The sequence below is a fragment of the Hemitrygon akajei genome, chromosome 7 (assembly GCF_048418815.1).
Source record: "Hemitrygon akajei chromosome 7, sHemAka1.3, whole genome shotgun sequence".
Lineage (NCBI taxonomy): Eukaryota > Metazoa > Chordata > Chondrichthyes > Myliobatiformes > Dasyatidae > Hemitrygon > Hemitrygon akajei.
In genome coordinates, this window is record NC_133130.1 from 50,098,352 (window position 1) to 50,117,233 (window position 18,882).

Consider the following 18,882-nt stretch of genomic DNA (forward strand, 5'->3'; position numbering starts at 1 on the left):
TTATTTTTAAATTACACTGTTCCTGTGGCATTGGGCTTAAATTCGTTGTGACCTCCTCCCTGCCACACTCTCCCTTTCCCATGAAGGAGTGGTTTTCCAGCATGGTTGATATTACTCGGGTCTCAGTGTAATTCTGTAGATCGGTTTTGTGTTTGCACGGGCTTTGTGAAGCATTCTGTATACAAGTACACAGCACATTGCTTATGCTTTCATCTATGCTTATTGCCAAACATTGGGTTAATGTAAAGTTTGTGTTCAGAAGGATGCGGAATTCTGACGCTGACAAGTGCCAAGCGGCTGAGTCTAAGCTGAGGCAGATTTTGCAGGTTCTGTTTGTACCTGTTGTGGTTAGTTGACACAACTCCGCCAAAAATCAGTACTCAACACAAATAAATGTGCAATGTGACGGGCTGGTCAATGCCATATGATTCAGGCCATTGCACATGATAACATTTCTTCTAAGCAGCAAATCATAGAAGAAATAGATTGTAGATATGTACTGTCAGTACAAAATATAACAATATTAAGGGCCGGTAATGTGCAATTGATGAAGCTAAGTGCACTGTTGTTTCTCCAGTTTGTACCCAGAAAGGATTTTTTTAAAAAAAAAATTAAACACTGTAATGGCTCTTTAAAGGGATAGGTCCAAACTAAGATAAACATCTTGTTTTTATTTGAAATGTTCTCATGGATAATTTGAAAGTCAAAGGGGCTCAATGCAGACATGTGGCATTTTATCTAAAGGAGCGTAATGTGGTCTCCAAAGAATGTGCTCCTGTACCATGGAAAAGACTGTTTACGCTGCCTATAAAATGCTGGGATCTCCCTAATGCGACCGCGAAATATATATCTCAAGTATACCACTTCTTTTTACATGTTGGTATGGGGTAGAGGGAGAAGCTAAATGTAATAGTATCATTTCAGTATTAAATTTAAGCATTATAAATTAAATTTAAATTATAAAACGAGGAGCTGTGAAAATGCAAAAAAAACGTAGAGTTTAAAAAATGTTAATTACACATATTAATTTGGTAAAGTCTACTAGCACAGTTTTTAATTGCATGATAAATGTACAATAGAAAAAATTACGTCCAGAGAAAATGAAAGTAGGTATTGATAGTATCCGCAAATGTACTCAAAACTCTTCTTCAGCTATTCAATAATTAGAATTCTTCTTTGTTACATATTTTCAACTTATCCTTACTGATTACCAGATCTTTAGGAAACGCTTTCAGGAAAGCAACTGTCAGCCACACTGTGCCTGCTGAATGGTTAATTTAACATCAGAGGCAATTCTGAGACAGCATAGCTTTTGGACACTAAAAAGGGTTTACATTGGGTTAACGGAATGCAGAAAGACAGCCAGCTGTTGGAGCTCGCATTATTTGAAGAAGACCATGATTGGAGGAGCTGTATTTCAGAACAGTTCCTGCAATGGCCTTGACGCCGGTTAGCCTTTCTACAATTGCTTCAAGCCACTTTGTCGTATTGCTCTGTAGCAGGCAATTCATGTCAACGCAGTAAAGATACCCATGTTTGCACAAGGGAAGCATTTGTCATCGTACTTCTGGTGCATCCATAGTATTCAAATTGGGTATGAAGATGTGAAATTCCCCTGTGAATGTTTCTCTAATAATTTCTGAATCCTCAACATTTTGCTAAATTTGCAAGTGGCATTAAATAAAAGCTGCTTGCTGATTTGCAAAATTAAATGGAATAATACATAAAAACTTAAAATTTCAAAAAGGTATAAATCTCAATCCTTCTTTAAAAATAAACTTTAAGTTTATGGTGCAGACTGCATTTTGATTTTACCTGAATATATTTAAAATATAAAAATTTGTGTAATTTTAATATACTTGACTTAATCAGACAAAGCTGACTTTGGAAAGACCTCAGTTCTATGAGGAATAAAATGTCATATTGTTTTCTTATAAAAATGATAAAATTATATACTATAACACTTTCAGTTATAATACATATAAAATTATCAATAAACTAGAGGCAAATATATTTATCAGAAAACTTATGGAATAATTTGTTTGCTGTTATTTTCACTGAAACTTTTGCTGAACTATATGAATGTTGCTCTTTGAAGATTTTTTGCAGTGTTTTAAGACTAAAAGAAATTGTGATTTTAATGCTGCACTCTATATGGTTGTGAAATTTTGTCTCCCTCCTCCCAGTTTACTGACTTCCCGCCTACTGTACCTGCATTGCTTCCCTTAGCCAGTGCAGGAATTGTCCTGTCTGCAGTGCTTTACTCTGAGTGGCTACAATCCCACCAATGCGATGACTAGTGAGGTCGGGGATTGCATATGTAAAGACCTGCTTCATATTAATAAGCTACAATCGGGACTTTAAGACCTTGATTAGGAGAGTGCGAGCCTGGTCCCAGCTGGCTTTGCCTATAGGCTGTCACCAGAGAACATTTGTGTTAATTGCGCCACTCTGTCAGGGAACTTTGATTTATTGCCAGGAGTGTGGGCTCGAATAATGGTGCTGAGCGCACATGGATTTTGTAGAACTTTGTCTCCCTGAATCTTTTTCTCTCCACTACAACGAAGAGTAGGTACCCTTTTCTTTCCATTCTGGTGTTTTTTTTTGTTTTACAGGGCCATTGGGGATATGTTGTATGTGTATATGTCTCTGTGTGTCTGTGCTGCCTGCTTGCATGTTTGTGCCAGGATTACGTCCTACTCTTCTGTGCAACGGATGTTCTCTGAATTATCTCCAGATTCCCAGAAGCAGTCTACTGTTACTGCATATTGTGCTGCTATTTGTAATGTAGCCAAAGATGTGAAAAAGCCAATGGAATGGACAAGGTTTGTCTGTGTGTCTGTGTCTGTGCGTGTATGTGTTTGTGTGTGTGTGTGAGAGAGAGAGGGGGATGTGAGGACAATTTTATATAAATATTACACTTTGTACTATTCTATAAGCTAATTTGTATAATTGTCTTTTATAATCCACTTGATGTCGTTACATACAAATGACATTTGTACACATGGCTTTTGTTTCTGAATCTAAGCGGAGATTTTTTTTTAAACTGGCAGCTTGCAGCAAACACGGAAGGAGGGAATAAAATCTAGCTGACAACTTGTATCAAGTTCACTCACTTTTCATTGTACCATTCGTCTCTTTAAATGATCGCCCCCTGCTCAAGTCAGCAACAGGCACGGGGTATAGGAGGAACGTCACAAACCTGTATGAAAATACCTTCACATCTTGAAATGCTTCAAATGGAGTTTTCTCCTGCTGTTCGGCAGGTTTTGCATATTTGCACGGAGCTTTAAATACTGAAGGGGGTCAGATGCTCCATTTGAAAGATGTGAGATGCACTCTATGACAACCTTGCACTCAAAGGGAAGAGGCTATTTTGTGTTCATTTGAATGCATTTTGCTGCACTCTTTTGTTGTCAGAGCCTCCTGTGCTATAGCAATTAACCTGCAGTAAAAATAAAACCCATGCGACTCCTGGTTTCATTCCCACACAAAGCATTAAAAACAAATATATTCTCCTTGTTTTGGTTCACAAAGACGATAATTCTACAAGTAATATTTTAATTGCTGGACTGTGTTTAAAAAAAAAGCAATATATTTTTGATCTGCTTGGATTGTGTATCTGTGCCTGTGGTTAAGCTCTCTAGAGGAAATAGGCGATTACACTGAAGCAGTTTGTGCAGTATTATCTCTTTTACATTCACTCGCCTTGTATTAAATTGTCATTGTCCTACACCAAGAAAGAAATGAATTGCAGCTTTCAATGCAGCTAGACAGTGAAATATTTACCCTCTGTGTCCCCAATCATACTTCATGTGTGTTTGATGGTGTGACTTTGACATGAACAATCTTGCCTGCTTCATACTCAGCTGCTGCTTCCTCCTTTGCTTTTACCTCTTTGGACTTTTAAGCCACACACACAAAAAGTGTCGCAACAGATTCCTAATGTCACTTTACCTGCTTTGTTTTCTTTGAAGTGCCTGCTTGTGTTCATCATAAAGACTCATCTCAGATTTAAGCAACATTTTTAAATTAGTAAGCACCACATTAACTGGTGGCGCAGCGAGCCAGATTTAGTTCTTGCTGGACAAAATGGCCTTCTCTTAAATGACCACTCTAGGCATGAGCCAGGCACGGTTGTTCATTGCAGTGGATCCTTTACTGTACCCATATGGAGCTATGTAATTGGCTTCAGATTGTATTAGTCAGTAGAGCCTTACAGATCAGCACTGTCAGGTTTTAACATTAGTATGAATGACACCTGTCCAATCAATCATGTGGCCACAGCTCCACAGATGGAATGGGTCTTGCCTGCTTAAAATCGCTGCTAAATCATGGCATATACTTGGCTTAATTCATATTATTATCCTTTCTGGAAATCAAGAGAAAATATTCGTCCATACTTACGGACAGCGCACAGACTTAAAGCGTATGTATGGAGATGGGTGTGGGGGGAGGTGGTGGTAGGTGCTTTGTAGAAAGCTGGCATAATGGCAAGCTCTATAATTGGCTTTACTGTGTTAAATTAATCCCAGCAGGTTAGAGAGATAACAGATTTCAGAACAAGTATATGTCCAGTTTCACTTGAGACCTAGTGCTGCTGTTAACCAATTGTCCAGTCTGCAAATTCTCAAGCAGATAACTTACAGGGTGATTTTATGCCCTCCTGCTGCTAAAGGTTCCTCTTACTACCTTCTCATTTCTTGGGTTATGCTGCCTCTTCTTGTATTATTCTTCGACTTGGAAATACCTTTACTGTGTACATATGTTTTTAAATAGTCTTGAACAAGATATTAGAGCACTGGTTGAAAATTCTGCAATTATTATTAACTCATTACTTCAAAATGCCGGTTCAAAAATGTTATGTAAAATGTGCATTAAATTGCTAACTGAGCAAAGGCTCCTGAGTTCATGAATTGTGGCTGCGTTCTATTTGTTATACTTTTTAAAAAAATATCATGATGTTGCCACAGATAACATAAAACTTTTTTTAAACTGTTGTAATTGTTCTGTTCAGCTACTCGATAAAATGATGAGAGCTTTGAAATGTTGATATATTTTGAATAGGCACAAGCAATCATTTCTGGAGGCAGCTTGTTACCCAGTGTGAATAAAATGCCAAGTTTTACATCAGTGAAACTCAATGATTCATACTTCGGATTTCAATTCAAACAGCGGTAAGCCATGCTGTGGCATCTCAATGTTTGAATTTTTTACTCCTTGCGACCAGTGTTGGATAATTCAACCGAGGAGACCTAAGTAAAATGACTACCTTTTCCCAAAGTCAATTTAATGCAGCTATTTCATTTTCATTCAGTCTGCTTTAGGCAAGCAAGCAATCTAGAGGGTTAGTTTTTCAATTTGTTACAGCAAGAATATTGAAGAATACATTTTTAAGCACTGATTTTATTTTTATATATCTACAAAAAGTTTAAAAGCTATTTCAAACAGTTAAAGGCTATTTTATTTTCTAAAGATTTTTTTTGTAAAGCTTTTGCATGTAAACCCCTTATCAGTTAGAGTAATTCAATAATGCCTCAGCTGGTTGCTGCTGCTGAACTCCGGGATAGTCCCTGTGGATTTTGTAATTAATATATGGACCTTTTTGTCAAGTTCTTTTTTTTTCTAAATTCCTCAGCTCCTCCTTGGTTAGAAAGCCAGGTTTTAATTTTATATTGAAATCTTCAATTGTAGCCACATTAGACCTTATATAACTATATTTTGTTAGCATGTTTTAAAAGAACAGTAACCTTGCAGCAATCTTTATTCTCTGTAATCAGCATCATAAATTGCAATTTAGTCCCCTCTCCGTGCCTCAAATTCATCTTGACAGAATGATGCTGGTGTTCAGTAGCATGTCACCAAACCCCATCGTACAAAGCACTGATAAAGGCAGATGCTAGTTAGCTCTGACAGAGAGCGGGGATGTTGCTATTCTGTGTCATTGGTCACAACTTTCATCCTTGTGGATTACCGAAGAGCAGACCCTTGCCCCTTTCCTTAGATTTCCCCCTTCCTTTAAGATTGTGTATAATAATTTAGGATTAGGTGAGGTTGTTTGTGTACATGACACAGTTCACTCCTTAAAACAAAACAGTGTGGTTAAAATCTAGTCAGCCGCTGGTGTATGCAATGCAAAAAGCAGGCTTGCTCCAGAAGACTGTTGGCAACCCAAACAGACCAAACCAAAGCGTGAAGCGATCTTCCGCTGGGTTGGGTTTATTTTCTAAACAAAGAACGTGGTGCCGTCGGGAGCTCTCCAACCTTCCAGCTAAAGAACATATTGTCCCTTTTTTTTGTTTTGATCTGTTCAAACCTCTCAATCATTCATTAATAGTGAAATTATATTATCAAACCAAAATGAACTTGAATTTGACAGTTGTTTACTGACATTACTTTACGTGCGCTGGCTCAAGATCTCCATTTTCTTGGATTGTACAAGTGCTTCCCTTTGCCCTTTATGTGAAACTATGGAATAAATTAGGAGTCAGGTGACAATTGGACTTTAAAAGCACTAAAGTCAAATGTCATAACACTGGGCTGATTATCATGTCCATTGCATTCCTAGACTGACGTGAACCTGGGTCTGGAAGTGCAAAGATGCTCTGTTAGTATTTACTCCTGTTCTTAAAAAAAATCACAATGGGTATTTTTAATACTGTGGATAGGCACCTGCTGTAGTTGACTCCTTCTCCAGTAAAACACCAGGAGAACAAGCCTTTATTATACCAAAGTGTGATTTGCAGCCTGCAATATAACTTTACCCTAACCAGCTGTACTTCATATTTCACAGTTACTGATCTTAGTCTGGTAATTAACTGCAACTTTTGGGAAGAAAAACGAGAGAAGCAGAGCACATCTGTTTAAAATCTGAGAACAAAATTCTTATAAATATGTTTCAAGACTTATAATATGGAACGTGGATTAATATTGACGGGTGACTTGCACCCTCTCAAGTTTAACATTCAGATGAGATGTATGGACAATCAGGGCACCCAACTGAATAATGTGCAAATCAATTTACTAAAGTGATGAAACACCTCAGTTTTTAGAAGTTTTGCTTATTGGCAGGTGTTGAATCTACTTGCATATGTGTTTTCTACCATCTTTCCTCGTGTCATCTGAAATAACTTTAGCTGGTGTTTAAATGTTAAAGCCTTTGTATTATGGTTACCTGTTGTTTTATTACTGGGGATGATCATATTGTTATTTGTACTGCAGTAGTTACTTAGCTTCCCTTGACAAAGTAGGATAGTGAATATAAGATTTTCAAGATGAAATGAATAAGACCATAAATAAGCACCAGAATTCAAGATGGAAATTGGTTTCTGCTAGATTGATGCTAATATACCTGGAAGGAAGCTAGTTCGTGCTGAAGCATCCAGCGTCAGACAGGGTTGTGTGCCATCTGTCCCACCTGCTGCATAGTTAGTCCATCTGGTTATTCAAAGTGTGCTTTGTGGGTTTTACCAGAGCAGCTTCAGTGCCAATAGGCAAGCAAGCAGAGTAAATTATTTAAGCAGCCAATGTAAACTGAAAGCTCTCACCCTAGATGCTGGGGATTGTGTTAAATGCTTGAAAGCTTCTATTTGCATATAGATTTAGATACAGTATATAGATCATCGAGGAGAAGGCAACCGAATTATCTTTATCTGGACTGTTATGGGACTTTTTTTGTCTATATCAGCAGAAGAGAATAGGAATATATCTGGATGTTTTTGTTTTTGTTTTGCAGGAAGAGTTTAAAAGATGTGATTCATTTGCAGGGGAGCATTCCTTTAACAGAGCACAGGGCGTTAGCAAATTTGCTGGAACCTCTTTAAACATCAAGTCTATGTGCGTTTTATTTTTCTCTCTGTCATCAACTTACTTGCAGTTTTTGCAAATCTGATACGGGATTTCAAAAGGGGAAAAACGTAGTTGGAAAACATAGAACTAAAAGAGGGGGAATAAATCAAACGCGGAGTTTAAAGACAACAATCTATCTAGCCCATTTGTCTGTGTTCCAGCTATTTCACAGAGAAGTGCACAGTGGAGTATCTGGAACAGTTGTTTTTTTGATGGATAAAAAATAAATTTTGAACATCCAAAATCAACTTTATTCCCTTTGAGAAGAAACTATTTTAAAAAATTTAACCAGGTAAGATATAATGAATTATTTAGTTTACATTGTTAACTAAGGAACAAAATGCAGTATATCTGAATATTTTAACAAAAATTGATTTTGATAAATTTTATTATTTTTGTGGGACAGAGGAAGATAGAAACTTTTACCCTTCTTTAGACAAAGTTGAAAAAGTTCTTGTCTTCCCTTACTTGTAGTGTAATTTCATAATTACATAGTAAGTGGAAAGTTACATTTTCACATATCTTTGACTAATCTTGCATTGGATTTCAAATGCACGTGGAATTGCATGAGTCTGATGTCTTAACTTGGATCTGAAATTTTCTGAACTTATGGCTAAAAAGTCTAATATGACTAAGACGGGCAGAGAGTTGATGGTTTTCTGGACCACTCAGAAGGAGAAACTGAAATTTTACTTGGGTAAGCTCCACTTATTTGTTCTTGAATTTTGTTTGTTGGACCTCAGTTTACCATTTTAAGACAATTAATGTTTGTTTTATGATGAGCAAAATTTGCTCAAGCAAACATGGAGGCTACCACAATTCAGGCAAGGTTTGAGTTTAGCAGATCCCAATATAAAGTCAGAGATCTTTTTATATTTCATACCAGTAGAAAGCTTAGTTTGAGTTTCTTGGTTTCAAATTTGATGAACCAATTGAAAATATGGTCAGCCACCGTGTTGGAACCATATGCACCACTAGAGGCTGCTAGCTCATTTTTCTGTCAGTAACTAGTAATGATTTAATTAGAATACTAACCATGCCTTGCTGGTCAAGTTCACATCAGGCTCCTTTGTTGGGCAATGGTACCTGGTGGATTTCATTTTCACAGGAACTGTCATTTTTTTCGGCACCATATCCAGGTTGCCATTCTTCATTTAGAGCCTAGAACTATAAGTGCTGGTGAGCTACAAGAACAAAATCTAGACCTTACTGACACCAATATTTGCTTGAATTCCTGAATTACATTACCATTACCATTTCTGTCTTAACTTTGGTTAACTGAGACCAAATGCATTACCACTGCTGTTGTTCTGGTGGAGAACAGAATTTGTTAAACACTTCACAAAATTACAAGCATTTTAAGAAATAATAATTCTGGTATTAACTGGAAGAGACATGAGATGCTGTAAAATGATGTATGCAGATTCAACTAAACACCTGAGTGGAGTGATGAATATTCATCAAAATGTGGAACAATGCATGTACAACACATCTCTGTATAAACTGATCAAGGAAGAACAATGTTAATAGTGCTAACTTCAAATGTTTCTTGAGAACAAAGTGCATCAAAACTGTTTTATCATATCTGTTGGTGTACAGTTGTAACATTTAATGTGCAGCACAGTATAGTTAAGGAGTGCAGGACATAACTTCACCAATGGCTCAAGCAACATACACACTGGCCATACTCTCTTCTTGCTGCTGCCATCAGGAAGAAGATATAGGAGGCTTAGGCCCCACACTACAAGGTTCAGAAATAGTTATTACTGCTCACCCTTAAGGGTCTTGAACCAGAGGGAATAACTTCACTTGCCCTATCACTGAACCTATGGATTCACTTTTAAGGGCTCTTTATCTCTTGTGCACTATTTATTTATTATTATTTTTTCTCTTGTACAGTATTTGCACCATTTGCTCATTGGTTATTTGCCCGTCCTGTTGGGTGTGGTCTTTCATAGATTCTCTCATGTTTCCTGGATTTACTGAGTATGCCCGCGAGAAAATGATCTCTGGGTTGTATATGGTGACGTGTATGTACTTAGGTAATAAATTTACTTCGAACTTTGGATTTTGAATTTAGTAGACAGAAGGACCATTAGTATCTGTAGAAGAAAAAGTGGAATCATGTTCATGCAGAGAGACTTCATCCTGCACGTGAACTTGATCCTTTTGAGATACTGTCAAACATGATGCATGTGCTTTATAAATTTTATTTTCTGTATTTACCATTTTGATGTTTATAACTTGCAGTTGCAGCAATATGGAGAAGAGAATATCTTAGCCCATAGCTTAAAGAAACGGAGTCTTTTCAAAATAACCCATTTTCTGTTCACATTAGTTCAGAATATCAATTAGTTGTCATGATATGGAAATAAAATCAGCTCATCTTCGATGAAGGTTATGGTGCCTTATTGCCATGCAGACCAGCTGTTAAAGAAGCAGTTCTTGATTGGCTTTTCTCCTAGGTTTGTTCCTGTCAAACCTATTAAGATCAATTCAGATAAAAAGTCCTGCTGTGGTCAGTGTAGTGTTCTGCATATATTAGTGGCCCTAGGTAATTTTTACATCACCAACTACATCTCCCATGATGTACTGTAATTCACCATGTATTCAGCAATCTACACCTAGTTGCTTCTGAAGGCATTCTACATTTCTGAAGTGGATTATAATAGCCCCTGGTCAGTTGAGAAGTCCATCTGTTAAGAAAAAAATAGAAAGATGTTAGTTCTAACTGATAGATGGGTTAAATCAACTGATTTAACTGATTTCCCACAAGAGGTGATATTTTATTTATATGATAAAATGCTTGGAAAGTGATTAATTTGTCAAGGGAATGTCTTGTTACTGTAAATTTACTGAAACTGTAATAAGTGCATTACTTTTATCCAGATGGAGGAACAAAGAGGCAATGACTTGTGTAGAGATGGAGATTCACTGAATATTCTTGCATGAGTTTATTTTAAAAAAGCATTTGCCTTAACTCAGATAAATATAGAATTGTGAATTGTCAGGTATATGTCACAGATATTGCCTGGTTTCTTAGATTAAGTTAATTCTTCTGTCATTTATAAAAGTTTCATTTAGTTTCATAAACAGATGGCATAGTGGTGCAGCTAGTTGACTAGATGCACCACAGACCCAGTAGCAGTGGTTTGATGCAAACCTCATTGGCTGTCCATGTAGAGTTTGCAGGTTCTTCCTATGATTGCACGTGTGTCCTCTGCGTAATCCAGTTTCTTCCCATATTCCCAGGATGTGTAGGTTGGTAGGTGAACTGGCCACTACAGATTGCCACTGGGGATTTTGATTGCTCTGTAATCCCACATAAACTTGAAGGGGGGAAAATGGTCTACTTTTATGTCATGTGGAAGTATGGGTGTAATAATATTATCCCTGCAAAACCTTTGTTATGGATTGTTAGCAGCAAGGAAAGGGAGCAGACTGTAAGGTTGCACATGGACTAAACAGTAAATATATCAAATGATTTTCTTAAATCGATTGCAATGGAGAAAGTAGACAGTTATGTCATATTTGCACAACATTATCACAGAACTTGGAATGGAACATACCACTAATGGTGAGCAATTGAAGAGAATATAAAGTGACGTTTGGCATTGTTGATAAAGGGGAAAAATGAAAAAGTACATCCCACATTCTCAAGACCAAAGAATTTCACAACCAGTTTTTAAGCACGACCACTGTTGCAATGTAGGCTTATAGAACAGCCAGTTTGCAGGCAGCAAATGTGGCTCTTGCCTGTTAGTAGTCTGATACTGCAAGAAAGATTTGTAAACTTTCATTGATAATTTTTTTATTCCAAAACTTCTATTTGTTAAAGCTAATTCATCGAACAATGACTGACAATCTGCACCACACCAGTTTGTCCAGTAGGCTTTTGTTTAACATCTGCCCCAACTCTTCAAGGCCAACTGCCTTCAGCTATCTTTCGAGCCTTCTTTTGTCTTCTCCATGTTAACAACATGGGTAAATAGAAAAAGTCCCAACTACTAAGTGTTTTCCAGGTAAACGATGAAGGAAAGCAAAATAATTGAGGCTGCTGCACAAAGTAAAATAAATAGAGCATTTTTAACAAAATTCACAAAGGACCTTTAAGACTTGAATATAGAAAGAATATCCAACAATAAATTTGTGGCCATGTTTTAAATATGCTGCAATCTAGCACTAATCTATTAAACTCACTATGAAAAATTTAGTGTGAATCTTAAAAGTAATATTACAGTGAGTCATATTTCATACTGTTAAATTAACATGTATTAAAATAAAAAAATCTAAATTAGCTCATTGCATTTTTATATATCTCATCCACCTCAAGATTAAAAGTTGGCATAATTTAAATTAAGATCTATTGGAAATTTGTAGAATTTATATTTAAGATAAATCTGGAATTAAGGAAGAAATTTAAAAAAAACTCTGCAGCATAATGATGATTAAATAGTAAAGTAATAGTTAAACTTAGAGAAATTTGCATTACTGTACTTTCATTACAGTAAAGGACTAAACCTGTAAAGAGTGCAACTGCTGCCCACTGAGTACTGATTCCATTGTTTATATAACTTGCAGTTTATTCAGAAATGTAGTTTGACCAAGTACTCATCCAAACTCCAGTGATTAGTTGCTGCTGACCATCATTGTGCTTTAATCTCCAATTTTTCAACAAGTGTCTCACAATTACAATCACACAAAACTTTTGGAACTTCACTTTAGATCAGTCTGGCAAGGTGAAGTAAGTTTCCACAGGATATAAGATGGGAATCAGTTAGGTTGATCTACTGGTTTCTCAGTAGGTGTCTGCTCATGGTGAATGAATTTCTTTTTTTTTGTCAGATGGTCAATCAATAACACTCTTTGTGTGGAAGGAAACACTGGTGCATTTATGAAATTATTGGATATAAATTGTGTGGATTGTACATGTATTGGAATTATTATATTAATATGCAATGATTTATTTATTTTTACTTACATGCAGACATATTTAGAAGTGGCAAAGGAGAATTTAAATAACTACTCATTTTGAGGTTCATGATTAACCCTTGCCTGTTTACTGGAATGGCAGCAGTCGTGCCTGCTCATTTCTGTAAGTTCTGTCTCCAGCTAGTGCCAGCCATGCTATTCCATCAGCAGAGTCCAGTGTAGTGAGTGACTAGCACCATTAAAGTTGGTCTGCACTGCCTACAGCCAGCACTCCTTAAAGGAGAGGCGGGGCTGAGATGAATGAGCACAATGAATCTGCCTGCAGACACCAAGTGAAAGAGTGAAGCTCAGTATTCAGATGTAGCAATCCAATCTTTGAACAAGATAGGAAGCAGACAAGATGTCCTGAATCCACAGGGAGGCAGAAGACCTACCAGATGCATGTCAAAAGGTAACGGGAACATATACCCAGAGATCTATGCCAAGTTCTTCTGTGGAGGATCTAGATTCAGTGCCATAAAAATGTTCCATGACTTAACCCTTTTAGTCAGGTCAGCAAGCACATCTTTGGTATATCATAGCTTCAGATACTTATTAATTCATCACTCACTAACCAATAATGTCTATTAATCAGGGCTCATATTTAATATACACAGACTCTCATACTTAGTACTGCTGAAAAGCTCATACTCACCTCAGACTTTGTAAACACTGCTAGCAATTTAATCATCATGCAGGCAGGTTGTTCAACACTTCTTGTCTCAATATCTTCTCTCTTATGGGTAAGGATGGCACACACCTAGAAGCAGCGGCCTTGTTGCAACCTCAAATGGTGATCATCACCATAAAGAAGCTAAGACCATGGGAAGACTGAAGTCACAAGTGATGCTGGTCTCATACCTGTTCACCTTTTCACTGTCTAACTTGTCCTTCAACCTACATTCTTTTTCAGGTTTGCAAGCTGCAGATACTATATCCATACACAACTTACTCTCCCTCACTCCCCGCTCCACGGCTTTACTCTGTGCTTTTTCATTTCAGATGCTCAAGGTGAGTCAGGAGGGCCCTGGTCACCTCGAGTCTGGAAGTCATACCTATGGTCTGAAGGTCAGACCTGTTGATCAGCAAGTCCAGGGATGAAGTCCAATGTTAGATGCCCAATGTCAGAGGGTCTGGAGGCCCAGGGGTGGCCTGTCCTGGCATTGGAGGCCTGTGTGTGTGGTTGGAAGGGTAGGAAAGGGGCTTGTTTTGCTGCTTTGTTTTTGTAGTTGTTAATGTTTGTGTTGTGCTGAATATTATGGGTAAGCTAGGTTAGTGCTGCAAAGTGTGGTGATATTTCAAGGTTGCACCCTCCCCCCCCCCCCCCCCCCCCCAAACCACCGGCACATCCGTGGGTGTGTTGGTTGCTAACGCAAATGACACGCACAATTCACTGTATCTTTCAATGTACGCATGAAAAATGTGAATCTGATCCTCTCTGTGAGGGAGGTTACACGTTTGACTACAGAGGCATTTGGAAGGCTCAGTAGAGACAGTGCATTCAGTCAGAGAGCACGTGTGTATCTGGTACCAACGTGCACAGGGTTGGGGCTGTCCTTGTGTATGGAAATGGTGACTAACATCCCTCAAAACCTACTGACTCAACCAAGTGGCTGTTTTTGATGAAAGCCGCTACTGCTTTCACTGCAGCGCAAGCTAAAACCACTTGAGCTTCAGGTTGCTGCGACAAAAATTTGCATGTGCTGCCACGCTCTGTGCACTTCATTGTTTAAAGAGGCCTTGTGAGTGCCATGGCATCCAAACAATCTGTCTTCCAAAGGATCACTAGGATTTCTGTCTTGGGAGAGTGGCACAGTGCATGAACTCTGGGAGGATGGAATACAGGTGGCCAACCTTCCAACTCCATTCACCCTTGAGTCAGGGCAACAACATACATGACTTCTGCACTGCTGCTAAACCCATACTCGCCTAGATTCCTATGCCTCCAATACTGAAAGTTAGCAGCCTTGCTGGTGCATTAGGAGAGCAGAGTTTAGGATGACCAGGATGAGCAAAAACACATGGAAGATTGGTGTTTAAGAGATGTGCAATGGGATTAGTTGACTTTGGTCTCAATGCAGTAGGATGTCATGGATCAACGTGATCCAGAATAAAGTTGTGGCCTCTGCCTTGGCTCTGTAATCAAGCAGATGTAACGGTGTGAAATGTGTTGAAGGGAAAAGTTAGGTGTGTGGGGTTCCAGAAGTAATCTAATCCTAAAATATTGCACTCAAGCTAACAATGCATACCAACTTCTACCTTTTATTGATGGGACAGTGTTTGCTTGTAGTTTGTAATTTAGCACAAATATCTGTATCAGGAGCATTAAATTTGATGCCCCTGACACACCATTACATCATTCCCTGTTGGGCAATATCTATTTCTAGACATTTTGGATGTCTTTTTGTCGTTTAATGTTTGTGAACAGTGATGGCTTTTGCTGCTGATCAGTTCCCAACTTGCCTTCATTATTTTGATGAAGCCATTTCTTCCTGTGCTTCATCACTTTATTTTAGTAGCTCAGAAGACACTATAGGTAAGATTATAAGTTATTTTATTTATTTATTGAGATACAGTGTGGAATAGGCCCTTTTGGCCCTTTGAGTTGCACTGCCCATTAATCCCCCGATTTAATCCGAGTCCAATCACAGGACAATTTACAGTGATCAATTAACCTACCAACTGGTAGGACTTTGGATTGTGGGAGGAACCCCACGTGATAACAGTGAGGACGTACAACCTCCTTACAGGCAGCGGCGGGAATTGAACCCCGGTTGTCTGTATTATAAATCATTGTGCTAACCACTACACTACCATGCTGCCCTAAGTTGGAGGGCTGGATGTGATCAATTAGCTTTGGTCTAAACCTTGTGCAAAATGTTATAGCGTCAGGACTAAGGTTAAAGGCTGTCTTTATACATACACATTACACAGTTTCATCATGGATTACAATGAAGTACAATTATAATTACGTTATTGTTCAGAGCTGAATAAATCAAGCTGTAAGTAATACTATAACTCTGCCATTTCAGTCTTTTATAGTTAAAATTTAAAGTTTGTATTTGGAGTTTTCTCAAAATTGGTCATTGACTTAGAATCTATGATTTTCTTTTTTTCCAAAGTAAATAAATAATCATTCATATTGGATCTTGCGCCGCTGGCTTTAGCAGATGGCCTTCTTCACATTTAAGATGCTTTACAGATGGGAGTCACAGCAGCCTGCTCAGCCACAACTACCTCTGTAGGCTGATAGATGGGTATAAATCTCAACAATCCTTTCCTGACAACCAATTTATAGAATCTGATCTGGTTAAAGACATGACTTTCATACTCAAGGCGCAGGAAATGGGTTTATTTTACAGTCGTCTATTTAATCAAGATGCCCCTTTAATTACACCTTTGTTTCATCTCTCTGTGACCCCTTTTAGATGTACATATGTGAACAGATCTCAGGTTCCCCCCCCCCCCACACACACACACCCCCACCCAATCCACCTGACTTCATTAGCAGCTGTGATGGCTCTTGGTCTGACTGACATCTTTATTACTAAATCCAAGTGTATAAAATCACCTTGTCAGTGTGTCATCATAAAAAAAACGAAGGTGGTTACCGTGGAGTTTCTGAAACGGGAGCTGGGACAATCAGTGTGTAAAGTCAGTTATTAATGGTAGTAAAATCAAATGTGCCAACAACTCCATGACTCCCTGCTGGTTGCTGACAGCATGGTGCAAGACGCTAAGGCTAAACATTCAGTTAAACAGTGATTGTGATGAAATGCCATTCTATGCTTAGCAAAAGAACCGAACAGGTGTAATGTGTGGGGCTTTTTTTTTGAAAGCTGCAGGAACATCACAGTGAAAACATATCCTGTGCATTTTATTTTCAAGGTAAGTGCGAGTCTAGTGTAAATGAATTTACTGCACCAAGCTGTGCAGTAAATCACATGCACATTTATTAAAATTTGCTGCGTGATTGCAGTAAGTGGTTAAGGCCATTTTTTTTTTCAAAATTTGTGGAAAAGAACTTATTTGAATTGAATGGGAATATATTTCGTGGACTTATTTAAGAATCCATTTTCCCAGGCAACAATTCATTTCTGGTATAACCAAATCAGTGCAAAATCTTTGATTTAATGAGGATAACAGGATGTAGGGTATAATTTCATTATTATTGGAATGCCTCTTGTCTTTGGTCAGCCCCGTTATAATACCAATGTTTTTAAAGTAATCAGCACTAGAAAATACTGCAGAGAAAACAACGTTAAAATATCAGCCCTAATGCAAAAGGGTACTTTCATGGTCTCTTTTGTGACATAAATTTGAATGTTAATGGCTCTGCTTATAAGTAATCTAACTGACGTGACAGGATTTTCCTTGGGAATGCTGTTGTTGTGCATTGTTACAACATCCAGCCTTCTGAGTTATTTCTCTGTTCCCAAAATTTAACTGTTTATCTCCCTTATTTTTTTTTCTTCCCTCTTAAAATTGACAGGCCATGCTTTGAGCCAACTAATTGCCACTTCTTCCCAACTGACCAATTCCATTCAAATGTTATCGGATTTAGAAGAGAACTGGGCCAGCCCAGTTGTAAAAATGAAGGGCAGTAAATTTGGGATCATCAGTGCCTGCTTTGGAATGATTGGTGACACTGCTGTCCAATGATATTGCAGATACCTGAAGCAACTTTATTAGTGATCAACATTGATTAGATTTGTGTTTCTTCATAGAATTGCAATGCTGAAGGGTCGGGGAGGGGAATAAGTTCATGAGCAACTTCATGAGCATTGTTCCTTTATCTGTTTGGGAAAACTAGGCTTAGGGGGTGGTGAGGTTTATTTCAGCTGGTTCCCTCATTTGTCTGCACTGAGATTTTGAAATCAGGACCAACACATTTTAATATCAGAAGCTTAGAGCCCATTGCCTTCAAGATTTATAAAAGAAAAACAAGCTGCATTAAAGATGAATAAGATCATGAAACAATGCACAGGGAAAGTGAAAATACCCATCTTTAAACTAGAAACCTTGATTTCTCTCCCTAAGCAATAAATCTCAGCTTCTCTTCACCACTTTTCTTAAAAAAATCAGAATGAAGTTGCATTTATAAAAATACAACAGTTCTGATTTATATAATTGAACATGACTACATTCTGCAATCTGGCAGGTATAATAGATAAAGACTTGTGAACTTTATTGTAAGTGATGGGTAACAGGCTGACCATTTGATATCTTTCAATCAACTGAAAGAACTTGCATAATTGAGTTACAGCAAAAATGGAGTAGGAGGACACTTAGTGAAAAGGGAAAAGAGATAAATATATCAGGATTCATAAAATTCAAGAAGCAATGGAATTTTACAACAGTTACTTAATCAAATCACCCTGGTTTATATTAGATTTTGTGAGGATATTGAAAAGAATATTTTAAGCTATGTTTCAATTTTCTATTCTTTATAGTCTGCTCAATTAAAGGTTTTGCTGTAGTTCTTCAAACCTTTTATCGTAGAGCAAATTATTTTGGAAGAAATTGTATCTCTGGGTTGTCTGACTGTGTAATCAAAGGTAAAATCATCACCACAGCCACGATACTGTCCAGCATTAAAAAGTGTTTAAAGTATTTGTTCCCTACAGCATATTGCATGGTTTGATGGCAAATATATAGAATGCTGCAGTTTTGTGGAATAATGGGACAAAATATATGCAAAAAGCTCCAAAAAACCTCTGATCATTTGATTAGCATTTAAGCGGAAATAAAATTCAACTAAAAAATCTGAAAATTGAAGTACCGGTAAATTGATAGTTGTTCTTAAGTAACAGCTCAATCCCAATAAGCAGAATGTACAGTATATCTTAGTATGCACCAAGATCGGAGAACCACTGTCTTTTATGCAAGGTACCTTCAGTGTGCATTTGACCCTTTTAAAATTTATCCTTTTCAGACAATGCGTTAGCCCCATTATAGCAAATGTAGTTTGCTTTATTGTTGTATTTCAATGGCCACTTTCTTGCCAGGAGAGTAAAAGACTGCTATTAAGAGGATTGTGTGACATAATGTCAAACTCTGATG

General features: G+C 37.6%; 1 protein-coding gene across 16 annotated transcripts in view; it reads left to right on the forward strand.

Moving 5' to 3' along the window:
* The window catches only part of LOC140730432 (estrogen-related receptor gamma), a 231,489-nt gene that overhangs the window by 144,225 nt on the left and 68,382 nt on the right, over positions 1 to 18,882 (forward strand). Inside the window, exon 1 of one of the 16 annotated variants that reach the window (XM_073050819.1) lies at positions 2,347 to 2,568. The exons of the other annotated variants lie outside the window; for them this stretch is intronic. Coding sequence (XP_072906920.1) covers positions 2,513 to 2,568 — 56 coding nt within the window. The 5' untranslated portion in view covers positions 2,347 to 2,512. Of the gene's footprint in view, positions 1 to 2,346; positions 2,569 to 18,882 lie in introns of those variants that run through there. 16 annotated transcript variants of the gene reach the window in all.